Raw genomic sequence first — 23,168 nt, 5'->3', positions numbered from 1 at the left:
CTAGAGATAAGGCCTAGTAAGGCAGGAGGCAAAAAAGACTGAACCAAGCTTTCAAGCTGTATTACACTGTTTCCAAGAGTATATTATGAAATAGCTCAATCAATCAAAAAAGTAAATAGTACACTGCCCCTCACTCAACATCGTTCAAATGGAACAATCATCAGAGTTTACTCACTACTGCTTGTCTCTCCTCTCTCCCCACTACTTCCTTTATTCTGCAATGAAGCTTTTAAAAGCAGATCCCAGACATCATACCATTTTACCCTTCCACATTTCAATATGCATCTCTAAAAATCAAGGACATTTTTCTTCAGTAAATACCATGTTATTACCCCACCAGAAAAAGTTAACAGTTGTTTTGCTTATCATTCGGTACCCAGCCCGTATTCAGTTTCTCTGATGGTCTCCAAAATGATTGTTTACCGTTGATTTAATGGAGTCACGATTCAGATAAGTCCTGAGATTCACCAACTGTTTGAAAGGGTAAGTAATTTGGGCGCAGACCATGGTTTAAATGAGTCATCACTTCCTGAGAACCCCATCGAGTCAGGGAACAGAGGAACAGGAGGAAGAGGGCGGTAAGTGCTCCCCAAGGCAGTGCTCCTTTCGCACCCCTCAGGCTGAACAGTGCATTTCCGACATCTTATTTATTGCATTCAAATTACTAGTTTTTGTCACCAGGTCCTCTAAAAAACTAGTTTTTGTCATCAAGTCCTCTGAAAAAGCTGGCTCGATCCCATAATCTGTAGGTGTTTTTTCAGTTTCCAAGTTTTCCCCTGCTCCTTGGGGACTGGCTTAGGTAGCTGGTAGACGCTCTAAGATGGGTGGTTCTCAAACTTGACTGCAGGTTGGAATCACCTGGGAAGCTTTAAAAACCACTAGTACCTGGGTCGGCCACCCAGAGGGGCTAGTGTAATCAGGTTAGGTTCTGGCCTGGGCATGGGTAGTGTCAAAAGTCCCCCTAACGATTCTAACGTGCTGTCAAGGCAGAGAAACGTAGAAGCCTTGCGGGACGGGCACCACTCAGCTTTCCCATCCCAGGCTCTAAGGGTTAAACCGTAGACGAGCTCTTGTGGGCGGAGCGTGGCTCAGGACTGCGGGGCGTGGCTCTGGGTCGGGGGCGGGGCCCGGGCCGAAGCGGGGAAGGCGGGAGCTTCCAGGCCGCGCTGGTCAGGCTCGCTGGGCGAGCGGAAACGCCTCCCGTTTTCAAAACAAAGAGGAGAAGCGGGAGGCGTGTGTGGCGCGCAGGGTTCAGATAGGTCTCTTCTGCCGGGCGTTTCAGCATCGCTGGGGGACAATGGAGGGGAGCCTGGGAAGCGGCCGGCTCTCGAGGTCAGACGGTCAGCCGGCGCCTCCGAAGATCTCGCCGGCCACAGAGGAGCTGCAGAGCCGCTTGCAGGAGACCCTGGACTTGCTTTCCTCGCAGGAGCTGCGCAGCTTCCGCGACCACCTTAAGAAAGTGGAGCCGCGCGTGAGCCATTTGAAGCTGGAGCTGGAGGGCCACAGCCCGTCGGGGCTGGCCAAGCTTCTTGCCAAGCACTACTACCCGCCGGCCGACGCCAACGGCGTCCTTGTCCAGGTGCTGCGGCTGCTACCCCGCGCAGACCTGCTGCCGCGCTGGCAGAGCGCCCCCACCGACTGCCCTGGTGAGTGCGCGGGGATTCCCGGGGGAGGGGGTGCTCGGGACCGCGGGGTTTGGCCCCCGCCGCCCGGGGATTCCCGGACTGGGGCAGGGGCGGGGGTGGGGTGGGTACTGACCTAGGGAGGGGCAGACTGGCTAGCGGAGGGCCCTAGGGGAGGGCCGGCTTTGGCCCTGGAGCCCAGGTGAGCGGCGGGGGACCGAGTATCAGTGAGGGGCGTTGGGGGAGGCAGAGCAAGAAGGACGAGGGCCTCGAGGAACGGAGAGAACCCGCGGCGGAGGGTGGGAGCCCAGGAGTCAGCGGGAAGAAGAGAGATCGTTCCCAGGCACGGAATCCAAGTGACCAGTCCAAAGCAGCCATCAGGGTTTACCATTCTGGGACGGGCTGAGATATCCAGATTGACTCAGCAAGACTGAGGTGCATTTTGAACAGTTACCTCAGGGTGGTTATGATGGAGAACGTTTTTAGATGATTCAGTGAGAAACTCAGTGTTGGAATACACCGTTAGAACATTTGCCATAAATCTGGGAAGATGTGGTTTAGGAGCAAGAAACGTAACAAGCTAGGGGAGGTTAGCGTTTCCCCTGCTAAATTTAATAAATGTATTTGTGTGTAATACATGAGGCAGTTTGTGTATACCTATGTAGAGAGATAGAAAGAGAGAGTGAGAAAGAGAAGGAGAAAGAGAAAGCAGCACTTAGCTTGGACGTGTTGAGGTAGACACCAAAATATACTATGGCTGGGGTTATGATCTGATTAAGTTTCCAAGTATGTTCCTTTGCTGACATTTGAGTTCCTAATGGGTGACCCCGGTAAACCACCGCAAAACATGGCCTGTGGGTAGATACTGGCCCGGGGAAGCCTTTGATTCTCCCTTGATTACATCTGCACAGCACTTACACTGTCTCTCCATGCATAGTTATCATGCTTTAGACTGTGAATCTCTTGCACTTGGTAAAGTGGGTTTTTTGTTTTTTTTGGTTTTTCAGAACCAACCACACAGTATCATGACTACACACTGTAGATGCCCCCAAAATACTTGAATGCTAAGTTTGTTTAATTAAAACATCAAATAGGGTCTTTAACTTCATTTGTCTCTTTATCAGAGTCTTGGTCTCCTTTTCTGGAGGTTCATGTTCAGTAATGTTCATTGGTCCTTATCCTTTCCATCTCTGGCCTGCCTCTCCCTGCCCCTGAATCTGACTGAGGCCTAAAGGAGTTCTGTTAAGTTTCCATTCTCATGAGTTTGGGAGAGGGTTTTCATGATCCTGGAAACCTGTATCTGAAATGAGATTGAAACCTGCTGGGCCCCAAAACGAAAGAGGCAACTGGTTTTCTTGGGAGTTGCTTTCTGTTAACAGGAACCACTACAGATCATAATTAAAGAGAAAAGTGAAAAAAAAATGCTCTTTTCTGTTTTGTCTTTTCACGAAAATTCATTCAGTGATTCCACGAAAGAGTCTAAAGAGAAGCTATGACTGTGTGGATGGTGAATTGGTAAGTATCTGGAATTTATTCTAACACTGCACGTTAGTTGGCTTCCCTGCTGGCTCAGTGGTAAAGAATCCGTCTGCAGTGCAGAATATGCAAGAGACGTGGGTTAGATCCTCGAGTGGGGAAGATCACCTGGAGTACGAAATGGCAACCCACTCCAGTATTCTGGCCTGGAGAATCCCCATGGACAGCGGAGTCTGACAGGCTACAGTTCATGGGCTTGCAGAGAGTTGGACATGACTGAGCTCAACTTAGCACACGCACACACTTTAGTCAGTTCAGATAGTATTTAGACAGCATTTGAATGGTTTTTGTGCTGCTTCTGTTGGGCTGAAAATGAACATCTGTGTGGTTGTCTCAAGTGGTCACATCTTTCTGCTTTCTGTTATAAATAGAAAAAGCAAAATATTAGCCAGTTAAAACCACTTTGCATGCATTAACCAAATTAGGTAAGTATGGTTAGTATCTCCATTTTACAAATCAGGGCACCGCAGGTTGTATGGCCTTGCGCAACTACATAAATTGCTGGCTTCTGACTCTTCTCTGTTTGTTTTATTATGAACATTTAAAACATAAGCTAAGTGAAAGTGAAGTCGCTCAGTCGTGTCCAACTCTTTGCGACCCCATGGACTGTAGCCTACCAGGCTCCTCCCGCCATGGGATTCTCCAGGCAAGAGTACTGGAGTGGGTTGCCATTTCCTTCTCCAGGGGATCTTCCCAACCCAGGGATCGAACCCGGGTCTCCAGCATTCCAGGCAGATGCTTTAACCTCTGAGCCACCAGGGAACATTTAAAACATAAGCTAAAGTCGAAGAGAAAAATGAATCCCCAAACTCCAGCCCCACCTACCTAGAGCCCTACTTCAACAATTAGCAATGTAGCCAATCTTGTTTCATTTGCTCCCTCAACGCTGTTATTTTAAAGCAACCCTTTCCCACACCCGGATATCTTATCACTTTCATACATACAGTACTTGAGTATGTATTTAGCAAGCCTAGAAACAAATTCCTTAGTCTTGGTAGAGATGCAGTTAGCCTACAGATGTCCTTGGCTGCTTCCTGTGCCTTGTACAGTTGGATTGTTTGAGTTAGGCTCTGATTCAAACACAAATACATTTGAAAGTCTGTCTTTTAACACTCTTAATTTATGATACCTTTCCTTTTAACCTCTTCTCTTGTTTGTTGACGAAGCCAGGTTATTTGTCCTTTAGAATATCCCACCTTCTGGATTTCCATAACTGCATTTTCCTTACACCGTGTAGTTATGTCATTTACCATTTGCCACTTTCCTTAAACGGGTAGTTATGGCTATGTATAGGAATTTAGAGATGAGATTGGCCTGTTGATCCAAGTTTGACAAAGGTATTTGAAAGAATTATAAAGGAAGTCATGACGAGAGAGGAAGTCAGTGTTAAACTCGTTTCACATATAAGGCACATTTGGATTCAGTTTGGTTTTAACATTGTTTCTTGGCTTTCCTTGCAAGCAGTACCGTTATGACCTGAGTGGCAAGCGGAAGGCCTTCCTCATGTGTGTGAAGAAGAACAGGCCAGGAGCTCACCAGGATGTCCTACTGATGAAGGATTGGCTTAACGAGTGCAAGTTCGAACAGACATTGTGCATCGATCCTGACAAAATGGTACCAAGTTAAAAGTGAAAATTTGTAGCTTGGGATTTTCCTGGTGGTCCAGTGGTTAAGACTCTGTGCTTCCGCTGCAGGGGGCTCGGGTTCGATCCCTGGTCAGGCAACTAAAATCCCACATGTCCTGTGACATGGCCAAAAAAAAAAAAAGGACAACTTGTAGCTTGGATATTATAATCTTCCTTTCTTCTTTAAAAAAATTGAGTTTTATTACCTGGGAACCAGGGCACGCTGAGCAATGGACCTGAATGTCCTCATGAAATTCTAACCGAGCTTCCCTGATGGATATAGGAGCTTTTGTCATGTTCAGTTCAGTCGCTCAGTCGTGTCTGACTCTTTGCGACCCCATGGACTGCAGCACGCTAGGCTTCCCTGTCCATCACCAACTCCCGGAGCTTGCTCAAACTCATGTCCATTGAGTTGGTGATGCCATCCAACCATCTCATCCTCTGTTGTCCCCTTCTCCTCCTGCCTTCAGTCTTTCCCAGCATCAGGGTCTTTTCCAATGAGTTGGCTCTTCGTATCAGGTGGCCAAAGTATTGGAGTTTCAGCTTCAGCATCATTCCTTCCAACGAATATTCAAGATTGATTTCCTTTAGGATTGACTGGTTTGATCTCCTTGCCGTCCGAGGGACTCACAAGAGTCTTCTCCGACACCACAGTTCAAAAGCATCAGTTCTTCCCCACTCAGCTTTCTTTATAGTCCAACTCTCACATCCGTACATGGCTACTGGAAAAAACAGCTTTGACTAGATGGACTTTTGTTGGCAAAGTAAATGTCTCTGCTTTTTAATATGCTGTCTAGGTTGGTCATAACTTTTCTTCCAAGGATCAAGTGTCTTTTAATTTCATGGCTGTAGTCACCATCCACAGTGATTTTGGAGTCCAAGAAAATAAAGTCTGTCACTGTTTCCATTGTTTCCCCACCTATTTGCCATAAACTGATGGGATCGGATGCCATGATCTCCATTTTTTGAATGTTGAGTTTTAAGCCAGCTTTTTCATTCTCCTTTTTCACTTTCATCAAGAGGCTCTTTAGTTTTTCTTCACTTTCTGCCATAAGGTGGTGTCATCTGCATATCTGAGGTTATTGATATTTCTCCCGGCAATCTTGATTCCAGCTTGTGCTTCATCTAGCCTGGCATTTCACATGATGTACTCTGCATATAAATTAAATAAGCAGGATGACAATATACAGCTTTGATGTACTCCTTTCCCAATTTGGAACCAGTCTGCTATTCCATGTGTGGTTCAAACTGTTGCTTCTTGACCTGCATATAGACTTCTCAGGAGGCATGTAAGGTGGTCTGGTAGTCTCATCTCTTTAAGAATTTTTCCACAGTTTGTTGTGATCCACACAGTCAAAGGCTTTGGCATAGTCAATAAAGCAGATGTTTTTCTGGAACTCTCTTGCTTTTTTGATGATCCAACAGATGTTGGCAATTTGATATCTGATTCCTCTGCCTTTTCTAAATCCAGCTTGAACATCTGGAAGTTTTCAGTTCACATACTGTTGAAGCCTGGCTTGGAGAATTTTGAGCATTACTTTGCTAGCCTGTGAGATGAGTGCAATTGTGCAGTATTTTGAACATTTTTTGGCATTGACTTTCTTTGGGATTAGAATGAAAACTGACCTTTTCCAGTCCTGTAGCCACTGCTGAGTTTTCCAAATTTGCTCATATATTGAGTGCAGCACTTTCACAGCATCATCTTTTAGGATTTGGAATAGCTCAACTGGAATTCCATTACCTCTACTAGCTTTTTTCGTAGTAATGCTTCTTAAGGCCCACTTGACTTCACATTCCCGGAGGTCTGGCTTTAGTTGAGTGATCACACCATTGTGATTAACTGGGTCATGAAGATCTTTTTTGTACAGTTCTTCTGTGTATTCTTGCCACCTCCTCTTAATATCTTCTGCTTCTTTTAGGTCCATACCGTTTCTGTCCTTTATTGTGCCCATCTTTGCATGAAATATTCCCTTAGTGTCTCTAATTTTCTTGAAGAGATCTCTAGTCTTTCCCATTCTGTTGGTTTCCTCTGTTTCTTTGTATTGATCACTGAGGAAGGCTTTCTTATCTCTCCTTGCATTTCTTTGGAAGTCTGCATTGAGCAGGTATGGAGAGGGATTACTTAGAGCCCTGGGCAAAACTGCACTGTGATTTAACTGGATGACCGTGAAGAAGATGAAGGGGAATAGGGGCAGTGGATGGGTGGGAGCTTCATTGTGACCTCTGTGACCCCAGCTGAGTCCAGGTCTAGCCCTGCCCAGGTTTTGGATTAATAACAGAGGAGAGTCCTTCATAGACCCCAGGAGTCATTGGTAGTGAATATGAAGGAACATGGCAGGAGGGCTAGGAAAACAGCACACGCCAACAGAGGTGAGTCCTATCTCTTACCAGTTGTTAGTCTAATCCTCAACTGGGGGTGACTTTGTCCCCCGTGGGGGCTACTTCTGACACTGTCTGGAGACATTTTTGGGCTTCCCAGGTAGCACAGCAGTAAAGAACCCACCTGTCAATGCAGGAGACACAAGAGACGCGGGTTTGATCCCTGGGTCGTGAAGATCCCCTGGAAAAGGAAATGGCAACCCGCCTGGAGAGTTCCATTGACAGAGGAGCTTGGCGGACCACAGTCCATGGGGTCACAAAGAGTCGGACATGACTCGGCGTGCACTCATGCCAGTGCACAGAGACGTTTTTGTTTTTCATCACTGGAGGGTGCTATTGGCATTATTGTAGATGCCAAGGTAGAGCCAAGGTGTGGCTGAACATATGACGATGCACAGGACAGCCCCCAAGGCAAGGAGTTACCTTACACAAAATGTCAATAGTGGGGTAACTGTCTAGAAATTCTGCCTTAAATTAATGGACGGCTTTCTTCTCTCTAAAATGGGGAGGTTATAGTAATTTATTATGTAGGGCTGTGGTGAGGATGAAATGAGCTGCTCTATGTAAAAGTTCTCAGGATAATAGCTGGCCTATAGTAAGTACTCGATAAATTTAGATTTTGTTTCAAAGTTAAAAGCAAACTCCTTCATGTTTTCCATGGATTGTACCAGAATTTCTTCTGTGTTATGTAATTTTTTTTTTTTTAATCCATCTTTTCCTTTTAGGTGACAGATAATTGCCAATGTTTTTCTGGTTTATTCTCCCAAAGGTCCAGAAGTGACTTCTTTCTCTACATCCTGTCAACATTTATTTGTAAATAATTAGCAATCTTCCTGGTAAAATTATTTCACTTCTTCATTTTCTTGACTGTCGTAGCATGGTTGAACATCTTTTGGTCATTATTTTCCCTTCTGTGAATTACCTGTTTATATCCTTTGCCCTTTTTTCTTACCGGATTTTCTTTTCTTATTCTGTAGTTCTTTTTCCTGAATTTTAGACAGAACAGACTGCACATATTTTTCTCCTGCCTTGTTACTTGCCTTTTGACTTTTTGTTGTCTCAAGTCACGTGGAAGTTTTTGCTGTAAACTCGTCAGTCTTTCTGTTTGTCAGCTTCTTGGTTTTTCTGTCTTGATTAAGCCCCATGATTTCCCAGCGTAAAATGTATTGTTTATTTTGGCTGCCCTGGGTCTTCGTTGCTGTGCGGGCTCTCTCGAGCTGCAGTGAGCGGGGCTACTTTCAGTTGCAGGGCTTGGTCTTCTCACTGCTGTGGCTCCTCCTGTTGCAGAACACAGGCTCTGGGGCGTGCGGGTTTCAGGGGCTGGGCTCCCGGGCTCTGGAGCACAGGCTCAGTAGTTGTGGCAGATGGGCGTAGTTGCTCCTTGGCATGTGGGTTCCCGGATCAGGTGTCAGACCCTGATCCCTTGCATTGGCAGGCGGATTCTTTACCACTGAGCCAAAGAGGGAAGCCCCCCAGTTAAAATTTTTTTCAATTATTTTTCTTTTTTTTTTTAAATTTAATTGGAGGCTAATTACAGTATTGTATTGGTTTTGCCATACATCAACATGAATCCGCCACGGGTGTACACGTGTTCCCCATCCTGAACCCCCTCCCTCCTCCCACCCCGTACCATCCTTCTGGGTTATCCCAGTGTACCAGCCCCAAGCATCCTGTATCCTGCATCAAACCTGGACTGGCGATTCGTTTCTTACATGATAGTATACATGTTTCAGTGCCATTCTCCCAAATCATCCCACCCTCTCCCTCTCCTACAGAGTCCAAAAGACTGTTCTATACATCTGTGTCTCTTTTGGTGTCTCGCATACAGGGTTATCGTTACCATCTTTCTAAATTCCATATATATGTGTTAGTATACTGTATTGGTGTTTTTCTTTCTGGCTTACTTCACTCTGTATAATAGGCTCCAGTTTCATACACCTCATCTATAATATCTTTATAGTTAAGGTTAGCCTTCTGTTCACGGAAACAGTGAGGTGGGAGGCCTAACTTTATTTCCAAGCCAGTTCTCATTTGTTGGTGGTACATCCTTTCCCCACATATGTGAAATTCTATTCTTGTCATATATTAAATCCCGCTATGTGTATTTGGATTGATTTCTGAATTCTAAAATATCTATTCATATATTTGTTTACACTTAACGCTGGTATATCCGTATTTTGTTCACCATGGTTTTATAGTGCATTTGGACAGCTGAGATGATCTATCTCCCATTCATTGTTTTTTTTTTGTTTTTATTTGTTTGCCTTTGTTTTTTACTTCTGAATGTTCTTGGCTATTCTTGAGTACCTTGCTATTCCTGAGCATCTGTTTTCTGTGACCTTGAGAACCATCTGGTTTCACAGAAATCCTTTGAGGTTTTAACTCATATGACATTGACTAGAGATTAATTTGGAGTTAATTGACAAATTAATAGCATTGAGTCATCTCGATCAGGAACTTCAGGCTGTCAGAGTTTATGTTGCCTCTTCACTGAAGATTATTTAAATAATTTTCTTCACTTAGATAATGTTCATTTCTTGTCAGGTTTATCCCTAGGTAATGTTCTCCTTTTGTTATGACCTTCAAAGGATCCCTTTTCCATTATCCAGTTTAAGTGTTTTATTCCTGGGTAATTAGGGAATGTCTGTGGCGGGGTGCACAGAGTTGGACATGACTGAAGCGGCCTAGCAGCAGCAGCAGCAGCAGCAGATCTTTGTAAATTGAGTTTGTATCTGATCAACTTGCAGATCTCTACTTTTAGTAGGTTTTTATTGAATATATTTCTAGCAGGTCATATTTTCTGTAAGTAATGAGGCTTTGTTTCCAGTATCTATAGTTCATTTAATTTTTGCTGTACTGTATTGAAATGGTCAGGATCTTTGGTACTACATGGTGAGAGCAGCCATTCCTGTCTTGCTTGTTCTTTATAGGGGAATTGATTCTGCTGATGCCTCTTGATAGATTCTGGCAAGTGGATATGATTGGGTAGACTCTCCATTCCTTGCCATTTCTAGCTTGCTGAGGGTATTAATTTTATAAAATAGTTTTTATATTAAAATAAGTTAAACACATGTACACCCATGGCTGATTCATGTCAGTGTATGGCAAAAACCACTACAATATTGTAAAGTAATTAGCCTCCAATTAAAATAAATTAATTTAAAAATAAATAAAATAAGTTAATAATGTAGCATTTAAATATATTAATTCTTTGGGGAAGTATAGTTTTGTTATATTTTATGGTAGAGAATCAGAAGTGCCATAATTTTGTCAAACAAGAACCACCATTGGTAAAAGAATAAATCATACGAAGTCTGAAAGCAACCAAAAGGGAAGTGATACGTCATATTGACACTACGAGAGATGTAGGTATTTTCACATTTGTCATCTCATTGATTCACCTTATAAAGAAGCTATTTCTTGGATTTCTGGTTTTTTCTACGTCCAGTTCTTTTTTAATATGTTATCCTATTTTACAGGACTTACTTGAAAAAATAACATCATTTCGTGATGAGCTAAATGAAATTAAAGATAACATTGGATGTTGCCTTGTTACTCTTATGTCCCATGGAGAAGAAGGTTTTATCAAAATGAAAGACGGTGAAAAAGTCAGCCTGGAAGATATTTTTGAAATGTTTAACAATAAAAATTGTCCAGCACTTCAAGAGAAACCGAAAATCTTTATAATCCAGGCCTGCAGAGGAGGTAAGTGGACATGTCTTTGTATCATTCTCTTTCCAGGAAATTCTCATGTTGATGATTGAGGAAAGAAAAGTGAGTTTTAAAAAATTATTTTTTAATAATTATATGAAATTATATAACTGAAGATACATCAGACCCTTAGCTGATGTATCTTACGTTATATAGCATACTAGGGACTTTGAGCTGGGAGAAAGGGATGGAGTGACAGCTTACCTGGGTTAGGATGGTTAATTTAGGCTGAAGAAGGTCTAAGTCATTAAAATCATAAGGTGGATCTGAGAACCTCAAATTCTGGGGGAGAGGTGGACAATTTTCTGGGGGATGTCCCATCATTCATGTGATTCTAGATGGCTTGTGGGAGTAATTTTTGATTTATGTAACTTTGGTTTTAATTATTTCTCTTGTGGAGATACAAGCTTCTTGTGACTTTTATTAAAGATTATTCATGTCAATGGTATATTATTGTAGTTTGTATTTTCATTCCTCAAAAAACAGAGAGAAGAGACAGTGGTGTTGAAACAGATGATGAACCCATGGACTTGGATGATGGATCAGAGAAGAAGAGGCTGCCTACATTCAGTGACTATTTCATCATATATCCCACCCAAGCAGGTAAGTTAATGAGGCTTGAAGATAACACATTCATCCAGAGGGTTTAGGTTATTCCCACTGACTTTTGAAAATCCTTTTTTTTTTTTTTTGCCTCTCTGTAAGGCTTGTGGGATGTTAGTTCCTTGACCCTGGATTGAACCTGGGCTCTCGGCAGTGGAAATGCAGTCTTAACCACTGGACCACCAGGGCATTCCCAGAAATCTTTCTTAAAAAAATTATCTGTGCTTCATAGATCGATGTGCATGGGAGAAATTTTCATTATCCCATCCATCTCCCTTCAGAAACTATTCCACTTTCAGAGATGACAGGTTTGCATCTGACTGTTCATCTCTTCCAGGAAGACACCATCCTCTTAGCAGAGTATCACATATGAAATAAGATCATTGGCTTTCATGTGAGAAAAATCTTGACCCAAAGCCAACTCTGCTGTCTTTGAGACCTTTATATTTTCTAGCCTCTGGATATGTCAGTTTCTTTATGCAAAATAAGAATGATAAAGTTTACTTATGTCATTGGGATGTTTATAAATTAAATTATGAATGCAGGTGTTGTGCTTATTGTAATAACTGGCATAATAAGTTAAAAAATTAATCTTACTACTAATATTATGTTGATACATTATTATCTTTATTATTAATACTAATAAAAATCCAAAAGAGTGTTGTGTGCTGAAGGAGTGGACTTGATTTAGTCATGGAAGGGAAGTAGGAAAATGTAGAGAAGATAGAAGTCAAGGGCATATATTTAGCTGTTTTTCTACTGACTTTCTTGAAAAAGGATTAAAATAGCTTATGTATGTATATATATGTGTGTGTGTGTGTGTATATATAAAACATATAACATATACAGGTGTATATATATATATATATATATATACACAATTCAAGATAAAATGTTAGTAAAGAAATGGAAGCAAAGGAAAATAAGGACAGAAATGTAAAATGAAAATGTCCCCATTAAAGTTAGATGTAACTTTATTCACCCAAGAGAGATGAAAGCATATGTCCTGATAGATACTTGGGCATGAATGTCACAGCAGCTTTATTTGAAATAGTCAGACTGGAACCAATCCAAAGGACCAGCAGGTGAAAGAATAAACAAATTGTGGTAAATCATGCGTGAAGTACTACTCAGCAATAAAAGCAGTGAGTTCCTGACACATGCTAGAGCATAGATGAAGGTCAAAGTATTCCTGATGCCTGAAAGAAGCCGGGCAGAATAAAGCAGGTAACTCTGTGGTTCCATGAATATAAAATCCCCCAACGTACAAACTAGTCTATCAGACAGCAAATCAGTACTACTTGCAGATGGGGATGGAGAGGTAAGGAAGGACTGCTAGGGCCATGAGAGCATTGGAGGGGGAGGACTGGATTCATTATGTTGGTTTTAAGTATACACATGTCAAAACGTACTAAACCATTTGCTTAAAATATGTATGGATGATATAAGTGGTCAATTATACTTTCATGAAGCTGAAAATTTTAAAGTTACGTGTAAGGCAAGCAGGTGTAACCCAAATAGCTGTAACCCATTCTCACTCCTGCTCTTTAACATGGCATTGGGTAGTCCTAGCTAATGCATTAAGAACAGAAACAGAAGGATCAGTATTCTAGAAATCAGTAGTTTTGAATACAGTAACAATAATCACTTAGGACATAAAAGAGAAAAGAAGAAAGATACCGTATTACTTTGTCTTGCTTTAGTGAATGATGTCTAGGAATGCCTAACAAAAGACGAGCAAGACTTCATTAGGGAAAATGAGAGAACATTCTAGAAAGACATAAAGGAAGCCCTGAATCAGTGGTGGGAAGTACCATGCTCATGGTTGAAAATTGTAGTACAATGGAAATGACTGGTTTTTTTCCCCCAAATTAGTTTGTAAATTGAATTCTAAAGTGTTTTTTCATGGAATTTGACAAACTAATCACAGAATTTTTATGGAACAGTTAAGGGTCAAGACAATGTAACTTGACCTCCAATTTTGTTGAATGAATGAATTTTGTGACTGTGTGCTGGCTATTTATGTTGAAGACTAGAGATTTGGTATCAAACAAAAGAATCTGCCTCCAGGGAGCTTACGTTCTGGGGAGGGAGAAAATAAACACATACAGAAAGTGGGCACTGGGTTGCTTTATGATTCCACTTCTATGAAGTGCAAAAGCAGGCAAAACTAGTCAGTGGTGGGAGGTGGAAGTCAGGGTGCTGCTCATCGTCAGGGTGGGGTGTGTGGAGTGTTATGGCCACAGCAGCAAAAGGGTACTTGTGAAGTGCCGGTGTCGTCGTGTTTCTTGATGAGGGGGCCACGTCTGGGACTGTGTTCATCTGATGAAAATTTATTGAGTTATTATGTACCCAGAGGGCTTCCCTTGTAGCTCAGTCAGTAAAGAATCTGCCTGCAGCACAGGAGACCCGGGTTCAGTTCCTGGGCTGGGAAGATCCCCTGGAGAAGGAAATGGCAACCCACTCCAATATGCTTCACACACTTTTCTGTATGATGTTTACCCTTCAGTGAAATAAATGCCGGAAACAAAATATGTTAGATGGTGATAAGTGCTATGAAGAAAAATAATGCAGGAACAAGGAGAGGGAGTATTGAGGGGCAGGATGGAGGTTGTAGTTTTTTAGAAAGTGATGTGTAGAGATGTTCCCGTTGAGAAGCTGATTATTGCGTAGAGTTGAAGGCCATGATAACGTGAGCTATGCAGATACTTGAGAAAGCGTGTCTTCTAAGATAAGGACACCTAGTAGCGAGCAATGACCTAGCAACCACTGAGATACTGTGTTAGCGTGTCGTGTTATCATGGTGGATATGTCAATTTCTTCTTTAGTTCCGTTATCTATTTTTGTTTTCTTTGTTTTGAGGCAACTTTAGTTGAGGGATAAGATTTTAGAATTGTTATACTTTGTGGTGACATAGATATTATAATCTTTGTTTAGTGAACCTTCTACCCCCAATAATGCTTTTTTATGGTATTAGTTTTTCTCCGATATTAATATAGGTACTGTAGAATATATTATTCTGGTTCTATATTTGCCTGGTATATCTCCTTCAGACCTTTTCTATTAACCTGTTTAGGTCTTTATATTTTAGGTGGTCTTTTAAAGAGAATATAGCTGGATTTTGTTTTTTAATCCAATCTGATATCACTTTTTCCTGGTGAGTTAAGACAAGTTATCTTTATTGTCACTATTGATACATTTACACTTTTACCATTATACCTGGTGCTATTTATTTGCTTTATTCCCCCTCCTTTTTTGCTTTTCTTTTAAAAAACTGAAGTGTAGTTGGTATATACTGTAGTATGGTAGTTTTATTGCTCTTGTTTTTGACTGATTATGAGTTTGATTTGTTATTATTACATTTTATCTCTCTACTGACTTGGAAGGTAGGAATTTCACATCTCTTTTTCTCATGGTTCCCCTTGAAATGTTATATGCGTGCACTTAACCTAAAGTTTATAAAAAGCTTCTTCTTACTTCCTGATGATACACAGAACAACCTTAGAATGCTAATTCTTTCATTTTTGTGTCTTTATTTATATGAAATTACTTATGTATTCTTACATTCCTTTTATCCTAATTTTCTTCTAAATGAAGACATTAACCCAACACATTTTCATCAGATAGGTTGGCAGGTACTAGGGTGACAAGCACTGTGCTTGCTGCTAAGGGCTTCAGTCGTGTCCGACTCTGCGACCCCATAGACGGCAGCCCACCAGGCTCTGCCATCCCTGGGATTCTCCAGGCAAGAACACTGGAGTGGGTTGCCATTTCTTTCTCCACTGTATGTTTGCTTATTTGCCGCTGTGTTTACCACTTCCTTTGTTCTCTAGTCTGTCCTGGATCTCAGACCATATTCTTTCTTCATGAAGTATGTTCTTTAGAAACTCATTTAAGGAAGGTTTATAGGTGGTAAAATCACTTTACACCCAAATCTGGCTGATCACGTAACAGTGTCTTTGCTGATCCTCCTTGTGATTCATTCATTTCTTTAAGCATTTTGTGCAGTTGTTTTATGTTTTGTACCTTATACTTCCAATATCTAAAGTCTTTGGGAATCTCTCTTACGGTGGTTTCTGTTGCCTGTCACTCTTGGGGGTTTGTTTCCTTGTGTGTTTGAACTCCTAGCTCATTTGTTGAATCTTAATCTCTTACTCCTGGAGACATAAATCTGGCATACTTGCCTTTAGAGAGCATCATCACCCATGTGGGCCTCTGTGAGAATCTTAAATTTATCTCCCTCCCCCCAGGCACATCTTTCAGGTTTGGCACTTCTCCTTAGGCACAGCACAGCTCTGGTGTTCCTGTTCACTTTCTGCTCCTAGTTCAAGTTTCAGTTTCTTCGTTTGGAGAAATGGTTTGCCTTGGGGATTTCCATTTGTTTCTGTTAGCCCAGAATAGTATTTAGCTTTTTTGCTTTAATCAAGAATTAAGTTTTATAACTGGAGGAATATTTAAAGTGCCCAAAGGCTTCCCTGGTGGCTCAGATGGTAAAGAATCTGCCTGCAATGCGAAAGTCCCCGGTTCAATCCCTGGGTTGGGAAGATCCCCTGGAAAAGGGAATGGTTACCCACTTGAGTATTCTTGCCTGGAGAATTCCATGGACAAAGGAGCCTGGCCATTTACAGTCCATGGGGTCACAAAGAGTCGGACACAACTGAGTGACTAACACACTTTCCAAGTGCTCAAAGTGGAAAAACTTGGAATATGTAGTAAGATGAATCTTTTGGGTCACCCCTTTTTTTTTTTAAATTTCATGATCCCATTTCTTTTTATCTTTTTATTTTGGCCATGGTGTGCGGCATGTGGGATCTTAGTTCCCTGATCAGGAATCGAACTCGTGCCCCCTGCAGTGGAAGCTCAGAGTCCTTATCACTGGACCACCAAGGAGTTGCCTTGGGTCACCCGTTTTTACCCGATGGAAGGAGGCGGTACCAAATATGTCTGGGGTTGTGAGGCAACGAGTACTTCCATATACCATTGATGAGAGCAAGTTATATTGCCTCTTTGGAGATTAATGTGATACCAAGAAAATTAAAAATATATTTATAACCAGCAGTTTCAATTCTGGGCATACACCCTAGTGTTGTAGTCTCTAAATCAGGGGGCCACAGTGAAGTCTCACAGCTATACTTAACTCTGTGAACCACCAGCTCAGATAAGTTATGATTCCAAAAATTAGATGGTGCTCTGTTTTTTTTGATATCATATTTTAGGGGTACCTAGTTTTGAAGGGTTGCTGAGCTAAAGAGCAAGCACCATTATGGTGTCCTAAGTGGAGAAGTCATGTAGTGCCCAACAGGGACACACAGCCCGGTAGCAACTGTGGTTATTTAAGAATGAAGGACCTCCCTGGTGGTCCAGTGGTTAGGACTCCGTGCTCTCACTGCTGAGGGCACAGGTTCAATCCCTGGTTTGGGGACTAAGATCCCACAAGCCCAGTGGTATGATCAAAACTAAATAAATAAATAAAAATATTGTTCTTTCTATTTGTATGGGCCTTTTTTTGACCACCTGTTCATGTGCCTGTTGGCCATTCACGTATCTCCTGTTGCCCTGGGTTGTTTTCTTAGTAAGTTACGTATATTCTGAATACTAGTCCTTTCTCTGATACAAGAAACAAATATTTTCTCCCACTCTGTGACTGGCTTTTCATTTTCTTAAAAGCAAAAGTTTTGTAAGCATTCAGTGGTGGTTCAGTAGTAGAATCCTCGCCTGCTGCAAAGCAAGCATTTTATGTTTTTAGTCCAGTTTATCAACTTTTTTCTTTTATGGTTTATGCCTTTTGTGTTGTAAGAAACCTTTGCATACCCTGAAGTTGCAAACATGTCCTGTGTTTTTTTGTGTTCCAACCCAGGTTTACTATGACAAGAGTGCCATTTTCACATTCCTTCCACACTATACAGACATACTTTGTGTTTTTCAATCTAATAATAAGCATAATTTCAGTAGTCAAACCCTTGAATACCCCCAAATAAATTCCATATGGATATATTTAGGGTTAGCTTAAAATGCTAGAGCAAAAGTCAGCAGTAAAAAAGTGGAAAGGGGATGTGTGCGTGCGTGCTAAGTCACTCAGTTGTGTCCAGCTCTCTTTGATGCATGGACTGTAGCCCGCCAGGTTCCTCTGTCCGTGGGATTCTCCAGGCAAGAACACTGAAGTGGGTTGCCACACCCCCCTCCAGGGGATCTTCCCGACCCAGGGACTGAGCCTGCATCTCTATGTCTCTTGCATTGGCAGGCGTTCCTTACCACCAGCGCCACCTGGGAAGCCCAGAAAGGGGGTAAATAAAGCAAATATGATGGAATCTGATAACTCTAGGATCTGAGGGATGAATATTCAGGGGGGTCATTCAACTTTGGTTTCTTTGTGTATATTTGAAAACTTTGGAGCTAGATAAAAAATGCATATTTAAAAGTTTCCTCTTGAGAGGTTGTGTGCAATTGGTCACACATGTCTTCTGTCTCTGCTTAGTTGCTCAGTTGTGTCCAGCTCTTTGCGACCCCATAGACTTGAGCCCATCAGACTCCTCTGTCCTTGGGGATTCTCTGTCTTAATGCAGTGTTTCTTTTTTAAAGTTTTTATTGAAGTATATTTGATTTACAGTGTTGTGTTAGCCTCAGGTGTACAGCAAAGTGGTTCGTATATATTCTTTTTGGAGGCTTCCTTGGTGGCTCATATGGGGAAGAATCCACCTGCAATGAGGGAGACCTGGGTTTGATCCCTGGGTTGGGAAGAACCCCTGGAGGAGGGCATGGCAACCCACTCCAGTATTCTGGCCTGGAAAAATCCCCATGGACAGAAGAGCCTGGCGATCTACAGTCCACGGGGTCATAAAGAATCGGGCATAACGGAGCAACTAAGCACACACATATATTCTTTTTTAGATTCTTTTCCATAATGCCGGTATTTCTGTATTATCAGTTCAAAGCCATTTTCTAGGTTTTAACTATGGAGTAAAGAACAAGTTTGCTGCAAGTAGAGGGGGGAAATGGATAAAGTGTTGTTTTTTTTCCCTTGATAGATCATGTCGCTTTACGGGATCCCCGCACCGGCTCTGTGATGATCAAGGAGATGACCGAAGTCTTTAAGCAGTATGGGAATAAGTGGCACCTCGCTGACTTCTTTACCATAGTAAGTAAATCCCAAGTGAACACATGCTCCATCCAATCTAAAGCTAACGCACTTGATGAGAACATCTTCATGAGAAGATTGCCTTCAGCCATGAAAGCATGAGGGAGGTTCAGAAGTGGCCTGTAAACAGTGGGCTGGTGAGTTGAGAGGGCTGTGGCGGAAGTCATGGCTGAGCCAGGCGCCAGTGGAGAAGGGACAGTGACACTTCATTCAGTAGAACACGAGTGAGTTGCCTATTAGCGAGCTTGGAAGTTCTGCCTGCACTGTGGTCCTGCCAGCCTGATTTATCTCCCCCAGGAGGAGGGGAGAACCAGAGGGCTTCTTTGAGGACCAGCACTATCTTACATTTGTCTGCCCAGCTTGTAGCCAATACTGAATGTTCAGTGAATGAATGCGGGGCCAGGAATTATAGCAGATTTATGTACACAGTGTAGTTTGGAGGAGGGCCTGATGATAGTGGTTTACCATATCAGGGTTAAAGAGTTATTTTCTTCTTAATCTGGGAGTTTTATCTCTGAAGAGAGCTAACTAGAAAAGGTTGTAAATGAGCACAGTAACAGCAGTACTAGCACCTTCTGAACAGCTCACTCTGTGCCAGTTACTGTTCCTTGTAATTGACAAATATTAATACATTAAGTTTTTCAACAACCCTCTGGCAGGTGCTTTGATTCCCATCCCCTGTTACAAATGCAGAGCTAGGAAAGTGGCAGCCTCGGCTTTCTAGTCCAGACAAAGTGCTTTTAGAGCTCATGCCTTAATCACAATCACGCAGTATTACTCCTTAGGAGCTTCCCAGGTGGTTGGTGGGAAAGAATCCACCTGCCAATGCAGGAGACGCAGGAGAGGAAGGTTCGATCCCTGGGTCAGGAAGATCCCCTGGAGAAGGAAATGGCAACCCACTCCAGTATTCTTGTCTGGGAAATTCCAGGGACAGAGAAGCCTGGAGGGCTATGGTCTGCAGGGTTGCAAAGAGTCAGACACAACTTAGTTACTAATTGAACAAACTTACTTCTTACTTCCCAAGGTATGGTAACAATATTTATTTATTTAAAAAAATATAATGTTAATGCTTTACATATGATGCTTAAGAGCTTTCAGAATTCTTTTTCACCTCATTTTGAGGTAAGCTTTTGGTGAGGGGGGAATGTTCAGTTCAGTTTAGTTCAGTTGCTCAGTCGTGTCCGACTCTTTGCGACCCCATGAATCGCAGCACACCAGGCCTCCCTGTCCATCACCATCTCCCGGAGTTCACTCAGACTCACGTCCATTGAGTCTGTGATGCCATCCAGCCATCTCATCCTCTGTCGTCCCCTTCTCCTCCTGCCCCCAATCCCTCCCAGCATCAGAGTCTTTTCTAATGAGTCAACTCTTTGCATGAGATGTCCGAAGTACTGGAGCTTCAGCTTTAGCATCAATCCTTCCAAACAAATCCCAGGGCTGATCTCCTTCAGAATGGACTGGTTGGATCTCCTTGCAGTCCAAGGGACTCTCAAGAGTCTTCTCCAACACCACAGTTCAAAAGCATCAATTCTTCGGCACTCAGCCTTCTTCACAGTCCAACTCTCACATCCATACATGACCACAGGAAAAACCATAGCCTTGACTAGACGGACCTTTGTTGGCAAAGTAATGTCTCTGCTTTTGAATATACTATCTAGGTTGGTATTTTCTTCCAAGGAGTAAGCGTCTTTTAATTTCATGGCTGCAGTCACCATCTGCAGTGATTTTGGAGCCCAGAAAAATAAAGTCTGACACCGTTTCTACTGTTTCCCCATCTATTTCCCATGAAGTGATGGGACTGGATGCCATGATCTTTGTTTTCTGAATGTTGAGCTTTAAGCCAACTTTTTCACTCTCCTCTTTCCCTTTCATCGAGAGGCTTTTTAGCTCCTCTTCACTTTCTGCCATAAGGGTGTTGTCATCTGTGTATCTGAGGTTATTGAGATTTCTCCCAGCAATCTTGATTCCAGCTTGTGTTTCTTCCAGTCCAGCGTTTCTCATGATGTACTCTGCATATAAGTTAAATAAGCAGGGTGACAATATACAGCCTTAACGCACTCCTTTTCCTATTTGGAACATTAAAGGAAGAAATACGATTTTGACAGTCATTCCAACCATATTCCCAAATCTCTTATATTATTCCATTTCTCTCTCTAAGAAAATAGTTTCTTGTCAGCATCTCAAGAATATAATAATAAAGACAGATTTAGCCTAAGTAGAAATCCATTAGTTAGGCTAACTGAAAAATTGTTTTGCCAAATGGTGTTCATTAAGTCTTTTTTGAACAGCATTCATTTTTTAATTGAAAGCTGATTTTTTTTAATTGAATGAAAGATTCTTTAAATTCTATAGTGCTTTACAATTTTCAAATGTTTTACACACGTCTTCATTTCCATAACTTTTCATTTCATACACATCTTCAATTCCAGAACTCTTTTTTGCCCCAGCCCTATCTTGCCCCTCCCCACTTTCCTGTCCCCACTGGTAACCACTAGTTGATTCTCTACAGCTGGGAGTCTGCTTCCAGCCACTCGGCATGCAGGCTCTTAGTTCCCCAACTAGGGACTGAACCCATGTCCTCTGTAGTGAAACAACGGAGTCTTACCCTCTGGACTGCCAGGGAATTCCCTCTTTCTTTCTTTCTTTTTTTAATTCACCAGTTTGTTGTACTTTTTAGATTTCACTTAAAAGTGGTGATATACAGTATTTATCTTTCTTTGTCTGATTTATTTCACTTAGCATAATACCCTCCAAGTTTATTCATGTTGCTGCAAAAGGCAAAGTTTCACTTTTTTATGGCTGGGTAGTATTTCTGTCTCTCTGTGTGTGTGTGCATCTGCGTGCGTGTGTACATACCTCGTCTTCTTTATCCATTCATCTGATGGTAGACATTTAGGTTGCTTCCATACCTTGGCAATTGTAAATAATGTTGCCATGAACATTGGGGTGCATATATCTTTTCAAATTAGTGTTTTTGCTTTTATCAGATATATGCCCAGGAGTGGAATTGCTGGGTCATATGGTATGAACACTTTTCATTTTTAAAGTCCTTGCTGAGTAGACACTGGCAAGAAAGTCCAAAAACGAATGTGAGGTGACTTTTGCATTAAAGGCCCTTACAGCTTCACGAGGCAGCAGGTGATAGGTGAGCCTACAACCAGCCCTGGAATTCACAGAGTTATTGATACTTTGGAGATCACATAACCCAATCCTTTCAGTGTACCATAAGTTACCAAGGCTCAGAGAAGGTTACTGTCTTGCCCAATGTTACCAGGGGCAAGCTGAGACTGGAACCCAGGTCTGTGCACACTTGGGCTTCCAGGGTGGCGCTAGTGGTAAAGAACCCACCTGCCAACACAGAGGACGTGAGAGGCAAGGGTTCGAACCTTGGGTCGGGAAGATCCCCTGGAGAAGGGCCTGGCAACCCATTCCGGTATCCTTGCCTGGAGAATCCCATGGACAGAGGAGCCTGGCGGGCTGCAGTCCATGGAGTTGCCAAGTGTGGCACACGACTGAAGCAACTTAGCACGCTGTGCACACTTCACTGCTCTTTCCAGCCACCGTGCTGCCTTCGGTGGGATGTGGGTGACCTTTGCTTTTCCTGGTGCAGTCAGAGAACTCTGCCTTCACCTTCTGTGGGGTTTACTAAGAGGCTTTTGAGGGGTTTACAGTTCATTTGGACCGTTTGTTCTTTTATCTTACAGGTGAATAACAGAGTGGTGCACCGTGACTTTAGTCTGTATAACAAACCAATAAAAATATCGCTGGTAATGGAGTCAACTTTAACAAAATTTGTATACTTTTGACACAAGGATGATTCAAAACACAAGGACTGCTTTGCAACACAGTTTCTGAAGAGCCCTGAGCGTTTGTAGCATTGCACTAATGGTTACCATTTTGCATTATTCTTGGCACTCATGTTTCTTCCGTTTGTTTTGTATATATATGTATATAATTTTTCTAAGATTTAAGTCTGCTTACTTGATACTTGTTAGTCTTCTTTTCTTTTTTATAAGATCGCTGTTTTCTGGAAAAAAAAAAAAAAAAAACACTTTCCTGAACTGTTATCAAAACATGGGCATCCAACTCCATTTGTGTGCTGTTTTTATCCCGCGTTTCTATTGGTGATTACCCTACCCTCGGCACCCTCAGTTTGGTGCTGGTGTTACGGCTTAATTGGTTTAGTCAAGAATTGCTGGGTGTGGTCTTGTCCTCTTATTTCCCCAGACTGTTGTCTGTAGCCAGTCTGATGTCTTGGAATCCACAAGCCATTCTCAGGTTTTAACCTGGATCACTCTGGGCCCTGATGCCTTCATGTGTTTACTTTGCACCTGCTTCCCACCTTGCTCCTTATACCTTTGAGCTGCTGTTTTCTCCACTTGGAACCCTCTATTCCACCCCGCATAGGTAAGACCTTGCCATCCTTTAGAATTTGGTTCAAGCATCACTTACACAGGGAGGCTTTCCGTAGCTCCCATGCTAGGTCAGCCTCTGCTAAGTGCTCAGAGACTCTCTGCTTCTCTTCTGTAGCATTGAAATGACTCCCTAGTGCCTCCT

The 23,168-nt window shown here is 42.3% G+C and overlaps 1 protein-coding gene and 1 non-coding gene across 2 annotated transcripts; both read left to right on the top strand.

Moving 5' to 3' along the window:
• Window positions 1-1,168: 1,168 nt before the first annotated feature.
• LOC128056394 (caspase-14-like) lies at window positions 1,169-22,430 on the top strand. Its single transcript, XM_052649161.1, has 7 exons — window positions 1,169-1,646; window positions 3,085-3,137; window positions 4,623-4,772; window positions 10,642-10,867; window positions 11,360-11,476; window positions 18,502-18,611; window positions 22,316-22,430. Exons 1-7 carry the CDS (start codon window positions 1,298-1,300, stop codon window positions 22,415-22,417), a joined length of 1,107 nt encoding a protein of 368 aa, XP_052505121.1. The 5' UTR covers window positions 1,169-1,297; the 3' UTR covers window positions 22,418-22,430.
• Window positions 16,826-16,899, top strand: TRNAE-CUC (transfer RNA glutamic acid (anticodon CUC)). The gene has a single exon. It is a non-coding gene; the product is annotated as a tRNA-Glu (tRNA).
• Window positions 22,431-23,168: the final 738 nt, after the last annotated feature.

The sequence above is a fragment of the Budorcas taxicolor genome, chromosome 1 (assembly GCF_023091745.1).
Source record: "Budorcas taxicolor isolate Tak-1 chromosome 1, Takin1.1, whole genome shotgun sequence".
NCBI classification, from domain to species: domain Eukaryota; kingdom Metazoa; phylum Chordata; class Mammalia; order Artiodactyla; family Bovidae; genus Budorcas; species Budorcas taxicolor.
The sequence above is the reverse complement of the archived record's forward strand: the minus strand, read 5'-3'. Positions and strand labels throughout refer to the sequence as shown.

Coding starts and splice junctions, on each gene's coding strand:
- LOC128056394 (XM_052649161.1), top strand. CDS start 1,298: ATGGAGGGGAGCCTGGGAAGCGGCCGGCTCTCGAGGTCAGACGGTCAG. Junction 4,773..10,641: donor GCATCGATCCTGACAAAATG/GTACCAAGTTAA, acceptor CCTATTTTACAG/GACTTACTTGAAAAAATAAC. Junction 10,868..11,359: donor AATCCAGGCCTGCAGAGGAG/GTAAGTGGACAT, acceptor CTCAAAAAACAG/AGAGAAGAGACAGTGGTGTT.